Source organism: Rhincodon typus, chromosome 13 (assembly GCF_021869965.1).
Source record: "Rhincodon typus isolate 14 chromosome 13, sRhiTyp1.1, whole genome shotgun sequence".
Classification (NCBI taxonomy): domain Eukaryota; kingdom Metazoa; phylum Chordata; class Chondrichthyes; order Orectolobiformes; family Rhincodontidae; genus Rhincodon; species Rhincodon typus.
In genome coordinates, this window is record NC_063344.1 from 15,651,553 (window position 1) to 15,671,686 (window position 20,134).

The 20,134-nt window shown below is 41.3% G+C and overlaps 1 protein-coding gene and 1 pseudogene across 1 annotated transcript in view; one reads left to right on the plus strand and one right to left on the minus strand.

Moving 5' to 3' along the window:
* prkci (protein kinase C, iota) overlaps window positions 1-20,134 on the plus strand; it is a 101,862-nt gene that overhangs the window by 32,093 nt on the left and 49,635 nt on the right. Inside the window, exon 3 of the mRNA XM_048604270.1 lies at window positions 9,679-9,729. Coding sequence (XP_048460227.1) covers window positions 9,679-9,729 — 51 coding nt within the window. The remainder of the gene's footprint in view (window positions 1-9,678; window positions 9,730-20,134) is intronic.
* LOC109927653 lies at window positions 740-5,676 on the minus strand (annotated as a pseudogene).

Below are 20,134 nucleotides of genomic sequence, written 5' to 3' on the forward strand. Positions count from 1 at the left end.
TTACGTGGACTTAGGTTGATTTTTCTTATTCAAAAGCTGTGGAGTTTGTTGGCTTAGCCAGCATTTATTGCCCATCCCTAATTACTCTTGAGAAGGCTATGGTGAACTACTTTCTTGAACTTAGAGTCCATTTGCTGTAGGTAGTTACACAATGCCATTATGGAGGGAATTTCAAGATTTTGACACAGTAACTGTGGAACTGCAATTATGCTTTCCCAGTCAGGATAATGAGTGGCTTGGAGGGGAACTTTAAGGTGGTAGTGTTCTCATGTATCAGCTGCCCTTGGTGGTAGTTGGTAGTGGTTGTGGGTTTGGATGGTATTGTCCAAGAAGCCATTTTCCTCCATGCATCTTGTAGGTGGTGCACACAACTGCCAAGAGTGGGTGGGAGAGGAAGTGAATGTTTGAATAGGGTGCAAAACACACGGAGTGCTTTGTCCTCAAAGGTATTAAGCTTCTTGAGTGGAGCTGGACTCATCCGTGCAAATGGAGTATTCCATGACACTCCTGACTTGTGCTGTGCATATAGTGGGCATGTTTTGGGATGTTAGGACATGAGTTAGTTACTGCATTTGTTTTCATCAAGTTAGTGGAGCTGCAGGACAAAGTTCTTAAAATTCCATCCAAAACGTATGACAAAATGATAACTTTTGAAAAATAAAATCACTTTCCTAATCCAATCTGCAACAGAAGTTAAATCATTCAATTGAGTGAAACATGACTGGTGAGAATAAACAGTTCAGTTGTCATCTGTTGCAAGGTTAATGTTGTTTTCAAATTTTGCACAGAGCTGGACTTTAAGATCTGATAACCCTGTGGAATTGTCTCCACACGGGTTTGCAAAGCCTGGATCTCATCTTCGAGACTTGCTTTGCCGCTTCTAGTATCTCCTGTGTCTCACCCTGAGAGTGGCTAATTAAAACCTCTCTGATTTGGCAAGGCACCAGCATTGTATCTCCATCAAGCATATTATGTCATCAGAGGCATCTTCTAGGTTCTGTAATTGTTTCTTTTTCAGTTCTATTTCTTTAAGTTCTGTAAACACCCTTCTATAGGAAGAGCATTATTAACTTTGGAGGGGGTGAGTGGGGTGCAGAAAAGAATTACAGAGATGTTACCAGGACTGCAGGGTTTCTGTTATGAAGAGAGGCTGGATAGGCTGGGAGTGTTTTCCCAGGAGCGTAGGTTGAGGGGTGATGTTATGGAGGTTTATAGGGGCATTAATGAAGTGAGCAGCAAAGGTCTTTTTCTGTCCATTTCTATTCTATATGACTCTAAAGCCTGTTGTTTTTCGCAAATTCATTGATTTTCTGTTCACCTTCAAAGATAACATTAATATCTTCTACCGTTGGTTTGCTTGCACTAGGTTTTTGGGTTTCATCAAGTTACTGCAGGATTTCTAATCTCTGACCTTCTCTTTGAGCCACAGTATTTACGTGGCTAGTTCAGTTTAGGTCACTGGTGATTCAGAGGCTATTAATGGTAGGAGATTCGGTGGTGGTAATGTCTTTGAAAATCAAGCTGATTAGATTCCCTTTTATTGGAGATGGCCATTATCTGGAACTTGTGTGGCACGAATGTTATTTGCTACTAGTCAGTCCAGGCATAGTTAATGTCCGGGTCTGGCTGTGTATGGACATTGGATGCTTCAGTATTTGAGTCATCATTAATAATTCTGAATATTCTGCAGTTAGCAGCGAACATTCCGGCTTCTTATCTTATTATGAAGGAAAGGTCATTGAAGCTGGTTAGGCGTAGGACGCTACTCTGGAGAACTCCTGAGGGGTTGTCCTGGAGCTGAGACAACAGACCTGCTATGTATGACTCCGACCAGAGGAAGTTTCCCCCCATATTTCAATTGACTTTAGTTTTGCGGGCTCCTCGATGTTGAACTCTGCCTTTGACATCAGGGCCACATTTGAGAATTACTCTTGCCTCGCATCTGAAATTCAGTTCTTCAGTTCTGCTTGAGCCAAGGCATATTTTGATTCTGGCAAAACCCAAACTGAAAAGTCAGTGAGTAGGTTATTGCTAAACAAGTACTGCTTGATAGCTGATGGTCAAAAGTAGATTGGAGTACTAATTGACCATGTTACATTTGTACTGCTTTTTATGCAAGAGACACACTTGGGCAATCTTACACATTGTTGGGTATGTGCCATTGTTGTAGCTGTATTGGAATAGCTTAGCTAAGAGTGCATTAAGTTTTTGTTCAAACTTTTTAGTACTATTACTGTAATGTCAGTGCCCAAAACCTTTGAAGTCTTCAGTGTCTTCACCTGTTTCTTCATATCACATGGGGTGAATTAACTTGGCTGAAGACTGGCATCTGTGACACTGAGGACCTGCAGAGGAGGATGAGATGGATCACCCAGGAGACTGTTCTGGCTAAAGAATGTTGCAAATGCTTCAGTCTTATCTTTTGCACTGATGTGCTTGGTACCTCCATCATTGAGGATGGCAGTATATTGTGGTGCTTTCTGCTCCTGAGAATTACTCAAACTTAAATATTTAAAGCACCGAAGCTGGCCATTTGGCCCGTCATGTCCTTGTTGGTGATCCAAGATCTGATTACACTAATCTGTTTTTCCAGCAATTGGCTTAAACCCCTGAGGCTGTGGGAATACAAGTGAATATTGAAATAATGTTTAAATGTTATGAGAGTTTCTGATTCAAAAGCTCTTTGCGGCAGAGTTCCAGATTCCCACCATCACCTTGATGACAATAACTCTCCTCTTATCTTTTACCACTTACTTTAAATGTATGCCCCCCTAGTTATTAGCCCTTCGGCTGATTGAGAAAATACCTCCCTAGCAACCCAATCTATTCCCTCCTGAGACACTTCTATCAGGTCTCCCTTTAACCTTTGCTCCAAGGAAACAACTCAGCCTATCCAACCTTTCCTTGTGGTTCAGACCTTCCAGCCCAGGCAGCATCTTGCTAAGTTTCCTCTGCATCCCCATAGTGCAGTTACACTCTTCCTAACATGATGATGGAACTTCGTGCAGTATTCCACTTGTGACTTAACCAGCAGTTACTATAACTCCAACGTAACCCTTCCTGCTCTTGCATTCTACTCTTTGGCTAATAAAGGCAAGTTTCCCATATGCTGCCTTTAACAACCTTATCTGCCTGACTTGCTACCTTCGGCGATCTGTTGATATGCACATCAAGGACCCTCTGATCTTCAGTATTTACCAGGTTCCTGTCATTTATTATCGAATCATAGAATCCCTACAGCGTGGAAACAGGCGCTTCGGCCCAACAAGTCCACACCGACCCTTGCAGCATCCCACCCAGACCCATCCCCCTATAACTCTCACACCCCTGAACACTACGGGCAATTTAGCATAGCAAATCCACCTAGCCTGCACGTCTTTAGTCTGTGGGAGGAAAGCGGAGCACCCGGAGGAAGCCCATGCAGACACGGGGAGAATGTGCAAACTCCACGCAGACAGTCGCCTGAGGCTGGAATCGAACCTGAATCCCTGGTGCTGTGAGGCTGCAGTGCTAACCACTGAGCCACTGTGCCGCCCTATTTGCCACTGATCTGCCTACATGAGCAGTTAGTTGATATCCTCTTGCACTTTACAGCTATCCTCACTATTTACTACGCGACCAATTTTCACGTCATCAGTGAACTTCTTGATCATACCCACTATTTTTAAGTCCAAATCTTTAATGTACGCCGTAAACTGCAAGGGCCCCAGCTCCAAGCTCTGCGGAGTCCAATTGAGTTCAGACTTCCAGTGCTACTTTGCAGTGCATCTTGATGGCTTTTACTTTATTGATCAGTGTGCCCTGAGAGACCTTATCAAAAGCCTTGCTGATGTCCTTGTAGATCTCATCAAATACGTTACCCTCATCAACACTTCTGACTACTACGTCAAAAAAATTGCTCAAATTTTGTCAAACATGATATTCCCTTAACAAATCCATGTTTACTATCTTTGAATTAATCCTTGTCTTTCAAGTATTGATATATTATCCCTCAGTCATTTTTTATTACTTCCATGCCACTGAGGTCAAACTGACTGGCTTATAATTTCTTGATCTATCCTTCCCTCCATTTTTAAATAATTCAATGATATTAGCAGTCCTCTGGCACTTCACTTTTTGGCCAGAGAGGATTTGAAAATTACTGTTACGGCTCCTGATAGCTCCTGCCTGCCTCCCTCAATAACCTGGAATTACATCTCATCTGGTCTACAGATTCATCCATCTTTTAAGGCAGCTAAACCCGTTAGTACCTCCTCTCTCTGTTAACTTTTTTATATTTCACAGTCCTCTGCCCTGGTGCCTATACCTCTGTTGACTTTTTCCATTGTGACAATCCATGCAAAGCATTCATTGAGGACTGCTCCTGTTTTCTGGGTTTGAATTGGCAGGACCTCCTTTCTCTCTGTTCCCTATGTCATAAGTCCCACATGGATCATGCCCCCTGACTGTTCACCCTGCCCCTTTAGAATGCCCTGTAGCCAATCTATGGCATTCCTGAGCTTGACACCTGAGAAACAAGTGTGAGTAGATGAGTTTTGTTTAGACAACATTCAAGGATTCGTAGAGTCTCTTGAATGTAGAATTGATGAAATCAAGAGTGTCTTGAAAATCTGGTGCAGAGTGGGTAACAACACAACACTCATCTGCAAACTACACATCCTGTATATCTACCAGTCATCAATTGCGTTTTGGCATAAGTGACTGAGGTTTCGAGTTTTCCATTTTGGAGTTATTTAATACTGACAACAGCGCGTAGTTGATCCTTGGTGTAGTAAATAGCCCACTATTGAGTTGATTGTAGATAGAATGGAGATGGTTGTGCAGCTTTACTTGATGCTCTTCCAGCTTTTGAAGGTATTGTTTCAGATATCTCTGTCAAGATAATTGCAGTCATATTATCATCACGGTCCTGCAATTGCCTTGTGAAGTTTCCTGAATTTTCAAAAATTTACAACACCAGTTGACAGTGTAGCTCACAACTTAATGATTTATGGGTGAAAAGTCACAAACAAATCTTACAGCTCCGATGGTATCTTCAAAATAGGTGTTTGCTCCCATGACTCCATTCACTTGACCAAAAGATTGGAAGGAAAAATAATTTCTTTGCTAAACTTCAGGAATGCAGCAGTTGTAAATATACTGAGAATGAAGATAAATCTTACTGTGGAAAAGTATCAAAGTATTTCCTCCTGAACACAGGAAGGAAATCCTGACATGCATTCTCCTGAATCACCTTCTTCCTTTGACTGGGGGTAAGATAATGTTGGCTTTAGCTCTTCCAGGGGAACTTTCAACATTGAACTTTGTTGCTAGATAAGTCAAAAAAATGTGTAGAGAAGAACACCAATTGTATCCATTGTATTCATTGTCCGGACCAAAGTTTTTAAGTAATGGTGTACTTGCATTTTATAAAGCAACTCTTCCTAATGATTGGTTATTGCTGGATGAGATTCCTAATCCTATTTATTTTCAGGTTAGCCTCTAATCCAATTGTGCTTATAGTAATTTTAATTCTGTTAGAATTTTTTTAATGTGGAGCCTCTGTTTGCCCTTGTCTGAAGATGATACCCCACAGGAGATGAGAACAAATCAGCATTACTGGGCTGTATCAGTGGAGCTGATTGTTAGATCGGTGCTCAGGCCACTGTAGGCAAAACAATCGTGCACATAAGTCATGATGCAAACTACTTTGGTGGAATTTTGGTTTTTAGAGGAAAAAAATACTCTGTTGCACTGATATTTGATTATCTCTCATTATCGTGAACTGGACAAGTATGAAGAACTACAAAGTTTGGTCTTTGTTGGAGCATTTGTGTTTGCAGATGCTTACTGTTTCTGTTCCCTTCCTCCTGCTGGAGGAGATTTCGATGTACAGAATCCTTCATGTAGTGCCAGATGTGGGTGGCGGCTTTTATACTGTCTGAAACCTGTTAACCTTTTGTGCACTTTTTAAAGTTCACCAGCAAGTCAGAATTGATGGCAATGGTGCAAATGTCTGCTGAGTTGTTGAGTTGGATAGAACCAAAAAAAATTGTCATATTGCTCTTGCACATCTGAAAAGAAAAATGTCGGAGTAGATTATTTTGGGCTGTTACTGCAGCAACAATTTGCTTTTATATAGTGCTTTCAATATAATGATATATTCCAAGGCGCTTTTCAGGGGCAGTAATAAATAGTTTGAACTTGAGTCACAAAAGAGAATATTACAACAGGAGTTAAAAATGTTGCTTTAAAGAACGTATAAAAGGGGAACCAGAGGTTTCGGGAAGGAATTATGAAGCTTGCAGTATTGGCAACTGAAAGCAGATACACTAATGGTAGAGCATAATTAAATTGGGGATGCATAATGGATCAGAGATAGAGGAGTGCAAATATAATTGAGAATTATAGGACTGGAGGTGATAGAGATGGGAAGGAATGAGAGAGCATTGAAGAAAAGGACGAGAATTTTAAACAGCAACATTGAGGTATTGCTGGATTGGGAGCTATTGTAAATGAATAGAACTGCGTGCAATTTATGGTATCGGCAGTAGAATTTTGCGTAAGCTCATAGTAGTTTGAAAGATGGGAGAATGGTGAAGAGAACATTGAAGCAGTCAAGTTTTAACCTTAGATAAACTGAAGCATGGGTGGAGTTGGGCAATATAATAGAGGTGGAAGTTGGCAGTCTTGATGGAGTAAACATATGGCAGAAGTTTTTCTTGGGTTCAGATATATCATTAGGTTTTCAAAGGTCTGAATCGGGCTCATGCGGGTTGTGTAGGAGTAGCCTAGAGTCAGATGGAGTTTACAGATTGTGTGCTTGATTTGGAGATAATGTTTTGCCTATATCTGATATAAAATATCATTTTACAAATTTTTCTAGGTTTGTTTAGATTTTATTTTAGGGCAAGAAACGATATGGTTTCATTAGAATTGTCATTTTGCAGCTTACAAGCCCTCATTTTAGAATGGTCCTTATCCAGTCCTGAAGCATGGTTATGAAGATATTACAAGCGAGGTGGACAATGGGGACCCAGTGGATGTGGTGTACCTAGATTTCCAAAAGGCTTTCGACAAGGTGCCGCACAAGAGGCTACTGCATAAGATAAGGATGCATGGCATTAAGGGTAAAGTATTAGCATGGATAGAGGATTGGTTGACTAACAGGAAGCAAAGAGTGGGGATAAATGAGTGCTATTCTAGCTGGCAGTCAGTGACTAGTGGTGTGCCTCAGGAATCGGTGTTGGGACCACAATTATTTACAATTTACATAGATGATTTGGAGTTGAGGACCACGTGCAGGGTGTCAAAGTTTGCAGATGACACTAAGATGAGTGGCAGAGCAAAGTGTGCAGAGGACTGTGAAACTTTGCAGAGGAACATAGATACATTGAGTGAGTGGGCAAAGGTCTGGCAGATGGAATACAATGTAAATAAATGTGAAGTCATACATTTTGGTAGGAGTAATAGTAAAAAGGATTGTTACTTGAATGGTAAAAAGTTGCAGCATGCTGCTATGCAGAGGGACCTGGGTGTCCTTGTGCATGAATCACAGAAGGTAGGTCTGCAGGTACAACAAGTAATTAGAAAGGCAAATGGAATTTTGTCCTTCATTGCTAAAGGGATTGAAATTAAAAGCAGAGAGGTTATGTTGTAGCTGTACAAGGTGCTGGTGAGGCCACACCTGGAGTACTGTGTGCAGTTTTGGTCTCCTTACTTGAGAAAGGATGTATTGGCGCTGGAGGGGGTGCAAAGGAGGTTCACCCGGTTGATTCCGGAGTTGAGGGGGTTGGCTTACGAGGAGAGACTGAGTAGATTGGGATTATATTCATTGGAATTCAGAAGATTGAGGGGGGAATCTTGTAGAAACATATAAAATTATGAAGGGAATAGATAAGATAGAAGTAGAGAGGATGTTTCCACTGGCAGGTGAAGCTAGGACAAGAAATCATAGCCTCAAGATTAGAGGGAGCAGATTTAGGACTGAATTGAGCAGGAATTTCTTCACCCAGAGGGTTGTTAATCTATGGAATTCCTTGCCCAGTGAAGTAGTTGACGCTACTTCAGTAAACGTTTTTAAAGAAAAGGTAGATTTTTTTTTGAACAATAAAGGAATTAAGGGATACGGTGAGAACACGGGTAAGTCGATCTGAGTCCACGAAAATATCAGCCATGATCTTATTGAATGGCGGAGCAGGCTCGAAGGGCCAGACGGCCTACTCCTGCTCCTAGTTCTTATGTTCTTATGTTTATTGGTGCTAGCCTAATATATAAACTGTTGATTTCTCGGAGATAAAGATGATCACCTCTTCAAGGAAAAAAAATTAATCAGGAGAAGGAAAATGAACTTGAATTTGTGCCTTTCATGACCTCAGAACTGCAAGAAGACTGTTACCAAGTTCTAGGGATAGTTAGAGTAGGGAGAAGATCCAAATAAAGTAATTGCACAGATACGATGGGATGCTGTTCTGCCTTCTATGCTGTAAATTGCTACAATTCCACCGAATCTGGAAAATGTAGTCACGTGTATAACATGATTTGCTTACTGCAGGCATAGAAATGAGATACGTACTGGGGACCAGTTATATAACTTTAATGCCTGCCTTCTTTTACAACATCAGTCCAGATTTGTGAACTGCTTAATGGAACGCTTTTGTTTGTTTTCTGCATTTAAAGGTGCTGTACAAATGTAAGTTGTCTGTGGGAGATACCCCATTCCCTCCATTATGTCTGCTGCCACGGGCCAACAGGTGTTGCATATATGAGGGACATGAATCAATTCTTCAGGTTTCCTTTCTCAGCCTGCAGAGTAGGAAGTTTCTGTGTGGGCAATTCAATATGGAAACGTTTACTATTGCAAACATGTGCAAAAAGTATCAAAAAATCTTAATTTGATGCTCATTTACACCCAAGACAGCACAAATTGAAAATTAAAGAAACTAAATCATGGGTTTCATATATTTGAAGGGCACAGACAAATTATTTTCCCCTCTAGTTTAATGTATTAATGTTTCAGTACAAGGAAACTTGTCCTCCTTCACCTTTTGAAAAAATTGTCCATATTTTATGTGCTATTTCTTGAAAAATCATGTATTCCTTACGAAAACTATTTAATTTTTATTAGAAGTAGTTAAAAGAAATTTCTGCAAATTTGTTTGATATTGCCTCACGAGTGTTGGACGCTTCACATTCTCTCCCTATCACCCTTTTCCCTACCACCATCTGTTGCACAGCTTCATCACGTTACATGCTGTGAATATTTCACACTTGCTGCATCACAGCCATAAAATTCAGTAACTATTACACCTTCCTCCAAAATTGAGGAGTAGGATGTGCTAAACTATTTGTGTAAATTGGAAGTGAAGTAGGCTTAGCTCCTGAATATTTAATATAGGAGCTATCCTGAAAAAGAAGCTACAGATAAATAAAGCAAAAACTGTGGAAGCCGGAGATCCGAAACAAAAATGGAAATTGCCGGAGAAACTCAGCAAGTCTGGCAGCATCTAGGGCAGAAAACAATATTTTGAGTCCAGTAACTCCTCATTAGAACAGTTGCAGAAGTAGTTGTATTGCCCTCTAATTTTAAGCATTGGCTTATTTATTACTATATCATACCAGATTGATGATATTTGCAAGTATTTATATATAATCAAGAGGATATGTGCCGCTTTAATGATTGGGTTTTAATCTCCACAGTGTTTCCCTGTATACCAGAACGACCAGGAATGCCTTGTCCTGGGGAAGATAGTAAGTATTGCTCATTTTCCTTTTTTTGGTTGTTTAGAGTGGTGTTCTGGTGTATATTTACACTATGAAATCATAAAAAACAATTATGAATCAGGACCCTTTGATTACTCTTTTCACCTTTTTAAATTGATTTTATATTTCTATTGCACTTTTTCCTTTACAATCTCTCTTCCTAAAGACATTGACTGATGTGACCAGTGTCAACACGCTACTAAATTGTGGTAGGCATCACAACCAAACTGGGTCTGGATCTTGGTCATTCCTCCCCTCAAGACCAACCAACACCAACATCTACTTCCCCAACGCCCCCCCCACACTGCCTCGTGGTTTCAAGATTCAATTTTGAATATTATTCCATTCAATAACTTCAGAAACTGATCGTATTATATCTGTTCTCCATTTTTCTTAAATTCTGCCCTCTCTCTCGTCCCTTCTCCCCACGCCCCCAACCGTCCCACCTCCACTGCTTTGTCGTGTTTGTGTCTTATTTACTCTGCACTTAATGGAGAGAACCAATTCTCTCCCTTTCATACCTTAGTCATTTACAAATAAATGCATGAATTAGGATCAGGAGTATGCCACTTGGCCCGTTGTGGTTCGGTAAAGTCGTGATCTCATTGCCCCTCCCTGTCTTAAAAAATATTCAAAGAGTCTCTTTCCTTTTGAAGAAGAGAGTTCCTCATGAGGATTAAAAAAACTCCTTGTCTGAGTTAAATGGGTGATTCCCTTATTTTGAAACAGTGACTCCCAGTTCTAGATTCTCCCACAAGAGGAACATGTTTTCCACATGCACTCCATCAAAACCTCTTGTATGTTTCAATCAAGTCGATTCTTACTCTTCTAAACTCCATCAACGGATGCAAGCCAAGCCTGTCCATGTTTTCCTCATAAGACAACCTGTCCGTTCATGGTATTAGTCTACTAAATCTTTGAACTGCTTCCGAAGCATTTGGAGACCAATATTGCACATAAGCTGCATGTGGAGCACTACTGTCCTGTATTATTAAAGCATAATCTCGCTCTTTTGTATTCAATTGTGGAAGGTCAGGCAACAGTTTATTGTACCTTGAAACTATGTCTGCGGGAGGTGTGCTTGAATGTGGCTCATATCAGACCATTTGCGTCGGTTGGAGAGGTAGTCTGAGTTATTGAGGAGCATACAAGAAGCACAGAGTGTGATGGATAGTAGCTTCAGAGAGGTGGTCACACTGCAGTTACACTCAGGTAGATGGGTGACTACCAGGAGAGGTAAGAGTGTATTGCAGGAGTCTCCTGTGGCTATCCCCCTCCCAAACAAATATTCTGTTTTGGCTACTGTTTGCTGGGGATAGCCTCTCAAAGAAAGTGGTAGTGGCAGCCAAGTTTTGGGCACAAAGGATGGACCTTCCGCTAAGCAGGGTTTTGTCAAGTCTCAGAGCAATTGTGATAGGGGATTGTCCAGTCGGGCACAGACAGGTGATTCTGCAGACATGAGCGAGGCTTAAGATAATGTGTTGCCTCCCTGGTGTCAGGGTCAAGGACGTCTCGGAGCGGTTGCAGCACTTTTTCAAAGGAGACTGTGAGCAGCTGAAGGCTGTTGTACACATCAGTACTGACAATGTAGGTAGAGAAAGGTATGAGGTTCTACAGAGTGAATATAGGAAGTTAGGCAGGAGGTTAAAAAGCAGGACCTCAAGAGTATTAATTTCTGGATAACTTCCAGTGCTGTGTGCTAGTGAGAATAGGAGTAGGAGGATAGGGCAGATGAATGAGTGGTTGAGGAGGTGGTACAGGGGACACAGATTCAGATTTTTGGATCATTGGGATCTCTTCTGGGGCAGAAGTGAAATGTACAAGAAGGGCAGGTTGCACCTAAACTGTAGGGTGACCAATATCATGGTGGGGAGATGGGATGAGGTACCCTAAGCAGTAGTGAGAAAAGTTAAAAGGCTGAGGATGGTTTGGAAATTAGGGGGAGCAATGGAACATCAGCTAACTCAAATTGAGGCTCTGGTCAAGAAAAAAAGGAGGCATGTCTCAGGTATAGAGAGCTGGGATCAAGTGAATCTCTTGAGAGTAGGGGAAGTAAGGGCAGACTTAAGAGGGGAATTAGGAGGACTATAAGGGGATATGAGATAGCTTTGGCAGATACGGCTAAGGAGAATCCAGAGAGATTCTACAAGTACATTAAAGGCAAAAGAACAACTAGAGAGAGAATAGGGCCTCTTAAAGGTCACCAAGGCCATTTGCCTGTGGAACCACAGGAGATGGGTAAGATAGTAAACAGATATTTCGCATCAGTATTTACCATGGAGAAAGATGTGGAAGCTAGGGAATTTGGGGAAATAAATAGTGATGTCTTGAAAACAGCCCACATTACAGAAGAGGAAGTGCTGGAGCTCTTAAAATGCGTAAGGGTAGATAAATCCTTGGGATCTGAACAAGTGTATCCCAGTTCTTTGGGGGAAGCTAGGGAAGAAATTGCAGGGCCCCTAGCAGAGATAATTGTATCATCAACGGCCATAGATGAGTTGCCGGAAGAGTAGAGGGTGATTAGTGTGCCGTTATTTAAGAAAGGCTGCGAGGAGGAGCCAGGGCACTGCAGACTGGTGAACCTAACGTCAGTGGCGGTTAAGTTATTGGAGGGGATTCTAAGAAACAAGACCTACATGCATTTGGAAAGGCAAGACTGATTAGGGATAGTTAGCCTGGCTTTTGTGCATGTGAAAGTGCATCTCTCAAATTTGATTTTTTTAAGAGGTCACCATGAAGATAGATGAAGGCAGAGCGTTAAACGTAATCTACGTGAACTTTTAGCAAGTCCTTCGACAGAGTTCCACATTGTAGACTGGTTAGTAAGGTTAGATCACATGGGATCCAGGGAGAGTGGCCAGTTGGATACGAAATTGGCTTGATGGTAGGAGGCAGAGGGTGATGATGGAGGGTAGCTTTTCAGACTGGAGGCCTGTGACAAGCAGTGTTCCGCAAGGATCGGTGCTGTGTTCACTTTTGCTTCTCACTTATATCAGCGATTTGGATGAGGATGCAGGAAGCATGGTTACTAAATTAGTGAATGACATCAAAATTGGTGGCATGGTGGACAGTGAAGAAGGTTATCTAAGAGTACAACGGGATCATGATCAGCTGGACCAGAGGAGTGGCAGATCGAGTTGTATTGACACAAATGCGAGGTGTTGCATTTTGGTAAGACAAACCAGGGCAGAACTTACACAGTTAATGATAAGGCTCTGGGGAAACCTAGGGATTCAGGTACATAGTTCCTTGAAAGTGGCGTCAGGGAAACAGGATAGTGATGAAGACATTTGGCATACTTGCCTTCGTTGGTCAGAGCATTGAGTCAAGGAGTTGGGACGTTATGTTGCAGCTGTACAGGACACTGGGCCACTTTTGCAGTACTGCATACAGTTCTGGTCACCCTGTTAAAGGAAGAATATTACTAAATTGAAAGGGTGTAGAAAAGATTTACAAGGATGTCACTGAGACTGGAGGGTTTGAGTTATAAGGATTGGCTGGATAGGCTAGGACTCTTTTCCCCGCAAAACAGAAGGCAGAGAAGTAACCTTAGAGCGGGTTATAAAATTGTGAGGGGCATAGATAAGGTGAATAGCAAAGGTCTTTTCCCAAGGGTAGCGGAGTTCAAAAGTAGAGGGCATAGGTGAAAGGGGAAAGATTTAAGATGGCCCTGAGGGGCAACTATTCCACACAGAAGATGGTTCATATATGGAATAAACTGCCAGAGGAAGTGGTAGATGTGCATACAGTTTCATCATTAAAAAGACATTTGGACAGGTCAATAAATAGGAAGGGTTTAGAGGGATATTGTCCAAACGCAGGCAAATGGGACTAGTTCAGGAAACTTTGGTCGGCATGGGCGAATTGGACCCAAAGATCTATTTTCATGTTGTATGACCCTGATTCTGACTCTGTTAACAATAACATTAGCTTTCTAATTACTTGCTGTACCTGCATAGTAACTTGTCATGCATGAGGACACCCAGATCTCCTGTTATCTGAGGGCTCTAAGATATCTCATCTTTGGATGATATGCTACATTTTTTATTCACACTGAATGAAGTGTTTCACATTTTCCAACATTATGCGCCATTTGCCAAAGCTTTACCGATTCAAGTGAAATAGATACCTTTGTAACATGCTTACATCCTCTTCGACCTACATTTGTCACAATAGCATATTTAAATACCATACCTTTAACCAAGTCAATTATATGAATTGTAAACAGTTGATGCCCTAACACTGATCCATTTGGCACATTACTCTTTGTATGTTGCAAAGGGAATAGGCATAAATGGTCATTTCTCTGTTTCCTGTTTACAAGCTAATCTTTCATTTGTGCCAACGTGCTATGACACAATGTTTGTTTACTTTCCACAATAACCTTTGATGTGGCATCTTATCAGATGCTTTATGAAAATCTAAATACTGTAAATTCACCATTACCCCTTTTTCCATAGCACATCTTATTTTCTCAAAGAACTCTAAGCAAATGGTTAAATGTGACTCTGCTTGATTATGTTGAATTTGTCCAAATGCCCTACTGTACCCTCTTAATAACGGCTTCTAACATCTTCCCAAACTATCTGGCCTGTGGTTTCTACTTTCTGTTTCTTTCCCCTTTCTGAATAAAGCAATTTTCAATTTCCTAATTTCCAATCAAACAACTGTTCCCCAAATCTCTGGAGAGGTTTGAGAGATTAAATGCAATGGACCAGCTTATCTCTGCAGTCATTTCTTTTAAGGTCCTAGAATAGCGTTGACCAGGATGCAGGAACTTGCCAGTCTACACCTCCAATCATTTGCTCACTATCACTTCCCTGGTAATTGTAAATTTCTCTTGTTCCACCATTCCTTCCATTTCCTGGTTTACAGCTATTTCTGAGAAGTTACTTGAATCCTGTAGTGAACACTGATGCAAATATCTCTTCATTTCATATACCATCTCCTTATTTTCCATTCTTACCGTGGACTCACTTTCTATACACTTAACACTTTTTTTTCCTTAGAGAAACCTTATTATCTGCTTTATATAAATTGTGAACAGTTGTGGACTGAGCCCTGACTTTGAAGTATTCAGCTGGTAAAAACCAACCATCCTGAAAGTGGCTCATTTATTCTTAGTTTTCTATTTGTTAACCGGTTTTCAATCAGTACTATTACATTAAACCTACATTCCATGTGCTGTAATTTTGTGTACTTGCCACTTGTATGGGACCTTATCAAAAGCTTTCTGGAAATACAACATTACTTCTGCTAGATCACCTTTATCCATGCTGCAAGAATCAGAGGCATACAGCATGGAAACAGACCCTTCGGTCCGACCAGTCAATACTGAACATAATCCCAAACTAAACTAACACCACCTATCTGCTCCTGACCCATGTCCCTCCAAACCGTTCCTATTTGTTTACTTATCCAAGTCTCTCTTAAATGTTGTTATTGTGCCCACATCCACATCCTCAGGAAGTTCATTCCACATGTGATCGAAAAAAATTGCCCCATGTCTTTTTTAAATCTTTCTTCTCAACTTAAAAATAGCTTTAAATACCCCATCCTAGGGAAAAGACACCTTCATCTTCAAAGATAGTTTTTGTGAAAACTGTGGATTATTTCTCTATCATAAATCAATGTTGACTGCCCAGTTTGACCATTATTTTTCAATTGCAGAGCTGTGTGTGGGTTCTTGAGCCCAGGGCTCATCCGCTCCTGTCTGTTTTCTATTTTTACTTTCTTGGTCCTACTCTATTTTTTTTTCTTTTTTTAACTTTTGTTTTGTTGGCTTTTCTTTTGAAGCCCTTTGTGTCGGGTTAATTGTTGGCACCTGTGGGCACTGCTTCTGGTGATTTGGAGTTGGTGGCATTGGCAGTAAAGACATCCTCCTGGCATTTGGGGCTGGCGGTGGCAAAACTCATCTAGCAATCAGACGCGGCAGTACCAGCAAGGTGACATCTTGGAGGAGAGCGGCTGGGGCAAGACTCTTAGCAAGGCAGCACTGTCCTGGCCCGGCAGTGGAGACAAGGCCACCTGTTTGCAGTAAGCCCAGAATGGGGACTTGTGGTGTTGGCGAGGCGGCGGTGGCAGTGTGGTATGCCCAGTGTGGAGACTCCTGGCGTTATCGAGGCGGCAGCGAAGGCAGGGAATCCTGGCTGCAGTTGTAGCAGGCCCAGAGTGGGGTCTCCTGGTTATGGTCAAGGCAGTGGTGGCAGTTCTTGGTTGTGGTGGTGCCTGGGGGCACCTGGTTGCAGGGCGAGTATGGGTTCAGCACAGGGCCTAGTGGAGGTATTGGAAAGGTGGACCCAGTGGCAAGATAGCACCTAAAGAGTGGCAGTTCCGATGTTGATGGTTCTGACGCAGATGGAGGTGCAGGTGATGTTGGTGAGCTGGATCAGGATTTATGGCAGAGGCGGCAGAACAAAGGTCGACTCTTTCAGTTATATCTTTTTATTCTTTTATTCTTAAGCATTTCAAAATGGTGCCAGATTGTGGCAACAATTGAAGCTTTTCACTGTATTATTCACTAAAATGCAAGTGAAAATAAGTAATTCAATTCAATAAATTATTCAGTTCAAATAATTACCAAGTGCCTAGTTATCATATCCTTTTGACTAGATTCTAACAGTTTCCCTATTACTGACATCAAACTAACAGGTCTGTAGTTCTGCATTCTTCTCTCTCCCTCCCTCTAAGTACATTTACATTTGCTAGTTTCCAGAATCTACAGAATTTTGAAAGGTAGCCACAAATACATCCACGATCACTGCAGTCATGCAGTCAGCTACTATAAAACTGAGATAATGCTGTTTTGGTCTAGGGGTTTATAAACCTTCAATCCTTTTAACTTTTGAAGTATTATCTCTTTACTAATGCTAATTTCTTTCAGTTTCACAGACTCTGTTGTCTTGTAGTTTGGGAGATTTTCCATATCTTCCATGAGAGTGAGACAATGTAATTGGTTAGGTTATCTGCTGTTTTCCCATTTTCCAATAAATTCTCCTGTCCCAACATATATTGGGCCTACATTTATCCTAGCTATCTTTTCTTATTCACAAACTTAAAGAAACTTTTACAATCTGAAATTACATTGCTGGTAAGCTTGCATTGGCATTCTCTTTCTCCCTTTCTTTATCAATTTCTGGTCATCTTTTGCTGTCTTCTGCGATAACCCTAAATTGCTGTCAACCCTTGGCCTTAGCACATTTTCTGGTATCTTGTAAGTGCTTTCTTTGATTAAATGAAATCTTTAACTTTTCTTGGCCATGGTTAATTCACCTTGCATGTGCCTTAGAAGACCGTGTGCCTATGTAGACCTTACAGTACTTCAAATACTAGCTATTTGCATGTCAAGCATCAAATCTTTCACTGTATTTGACCAATTCATCCTAGCCAACATTCCCCTCATACTTTAATCGTTTGCCTTGTTCTGATTCAAGACTCTAATATCAGAATAAGCTACACCACATACATACTGCTGCACAAACCATCTTGTTTACACTCCAGGAATTCATCCTGCACAGCATTTGTGCTGATTAGGTTACCAGTCTATGTAAGTTGAAGCTAATTATTACCTATGTTGCATACATCTCTAAATTACTGTTTCAAGCAGGCCCAACATTATCACCAGGAGTTGTAGGCCTCTCAAGAACTCCCACCAGTGTATGCTGCCCTTTGCTGTTTCGTGGTTTCACCCAAATTCAATTTACAGCCTGATCCTACAACTCGAGACCCTTTCTCACTAACTGACTGACATTGTCCCTTATTAAGAGTGATACCCAACCTCCTTCACTTTTTTGCCCATGGTTTTAAAAAAAGTTCTTTGATGGGATGTGGGTATGACTGGTTAGGCCAGCATTTATTTCTCATACCTAATTGCTCAGTTGGTGATTAATTGTCAACAACATTGCTGTGGTTCTGGAGCTGCATGTAGGCTAAACCAGGTCAGGTTGACACAGTTCCTTTCCTAAAGGCCAATAATGAACCAGATGAGTTTCTAACGACAATCAACAATGGTTACTTGATTGCCATGAGAGAGTTTTAGTCTTAGTTCCAGATATTATAAATTCAAATTTTACCATCTGCCATGGTGGGATTTAAACCCTTGTCCTCAGAATAAAAGATCGAGGCTCTGGATTTCTAGTTCCGTGATATTGCACAACCACCTCGGCTAAATCATTTTCCACAATGATAAATATTCTTCAGTATTCAGTTCCCAAACTTGGTCACCCTGTAACCACTACTTTGTAATGGAATTTAAATGATTTACACAGTTTGTGCCTTCAAATTATTAACCTTTTGCATGCATACAGGTAGACTGTCTTTTGTTTTAGTTTTAACATTATTCTGCATTCTAATCATATTTGATTCTCGCATTAGCTTTGTTTGTCCTCCAATTTTGTTTATTCTCTACTTCCTGTTACCAGCTTTGCTTCCCTCTAATCTGCGATCCTTCTCCTGTTTCCTTCTACCTTCCAATTATTTTAAACCATCCCTAATAGCAGTGTCTTCGTGCTAGGATATTGGTTCTGGTCCTGCAAGATGCAACCTTGTAAACTTCCTATCCACAAGCTGGTCCCAATGCCTTAGAAGTCTGATGCCCTCCTTCCTACACCAGTTCTCCAGCTACACGTTCAGTTGCTCAATTCTCCTATTCCTGTGCTCACCAACAAAATAGACATTTTATTAATGCTGGGATTACTGTTTGTTTTTGAGGTCCAGTTTCCTTAATCTCCATCCTAGTTCTCTAAAATGTGCTTTTGGACCTCATTCTCCTTCATACTTAGGTTGAAACCAATGTGGACTGAGTGCTCTGTCTGTTCCCCCTCCCCCAGCATCCTGTCTTGCAGCTGCTCTGTAACAGTCATAGCACCAGGGAGGTAACATGCATTCTTGGAGTCACATCTATGGCAGCAGAAACGTTGATCTGTTCCCATAACTCTCAAATTACCCCATCGCTTCTGTTCCATTCCACTTTCTTCTTGTGCGTTGGAGCCAATAATGCTTTGACAATGTGCTTACATATGTGATAAAACAGGATTACTTTTCTTGTCACTTATATGGCTATGAGCTTGGGGAGGCAATGGCCTAGTGGCCATTATCGCTGCACTGTTAATCCAGAGACCCAGGTAGTGTTCTGGGCACCAGGGTTCAAATCCCGTCGTGGCAGATGGTGGAATTTGAATTCAATAAATATCTGGAATTACGAATCTAATGATGACCATGAATCCATTGTCGATTGTTGGGAAAAACCCATCTCGTTCACTAATGTCCTTCAGAAGGAAACTGCCATCCTTACCTGGTCTGGCCTACATGTGACTCCAGACCCACAGCAATGTGGCTGACTCTTAACAATTAGGGATGGGTGATAAACGCTGCCGAGCCAGCGACGCCCTCATCCCGTGAATGAATAAAGAAAAAAAAAAAAAGGTGCAGTAACTTTGTACAAAATTTGTGCTTGTAGTCCTTGGTTGTGAATGGGCTGGCACTTGGTCCTAGGAGTCATAGTTCAGGTGCAAAAATCTGATTACGTTTTGCTTCAGTAACCATTAAGATTTCAAATAGTTGTTGAGCTCATTCAACCCATGAGAGTTTATGCATCCAGGCTGAATGTCATGACTCTGATTGTGCCCATCTCAATGTTGATTGCAAGGCTGTAGTGTACAATATTTTATCAAAAGCTCAATTTCAAGTTTTGGCTACTGTAAATGTCAGCAGTTACTCTTTCATTTTTTTAAACATTTTGACAATTGCCATTTTGAATTGGTACTACTTTCATCATTTGAAATAGCTGTTGATTAACCTTTTCACACTATTTACCTTTGACACCAATTCTGTAAGGTTACCTGTCAGTCATCATCTACTTTGGTTGAAGAGTCCAAGTCCCATCAGATTTTTCTGATAGCTTAACATCGTAAGACTGTGTTATATGTTGGCAAGAGAAAAAAAAAAGCAATGAATGTTGAAGTGGAACTGGTTCAGTCCTGTGATCCTGTGAACTGAATTATATGTCTTGCTTATAATATTTTTGCATTTCAAAACATTACCAACTTTATACCCAGTGAAAATGATGTAATCAGGCAGCTTCATTTGAAATAACAAGGTGCAGAGCTGGATGAACACAGCAGGCCGAGCAGGAAGGCTGACGTTTCGGGCCTAGACCCTTCTTCAGAAATGGGGGAGGGGAAGGGGGTTCTGAAATAAATAGGGAGAGGGGGGAGGCGGATAGAAGATGGATGGAGGAGCAGATAGGTGGAGAGGAGACAGACAGGTCAAAGAGGCGGGGATGGAGCCAGTAGAGGTGAGTGTAGGTGGGGAGGTAGGGAGGGGATAGGTCAGTCCAGGGAGGACGGACAGGTCAAGGGGGCGGGATGAGGTTAGTAGGTAGGAGATGGGGGTG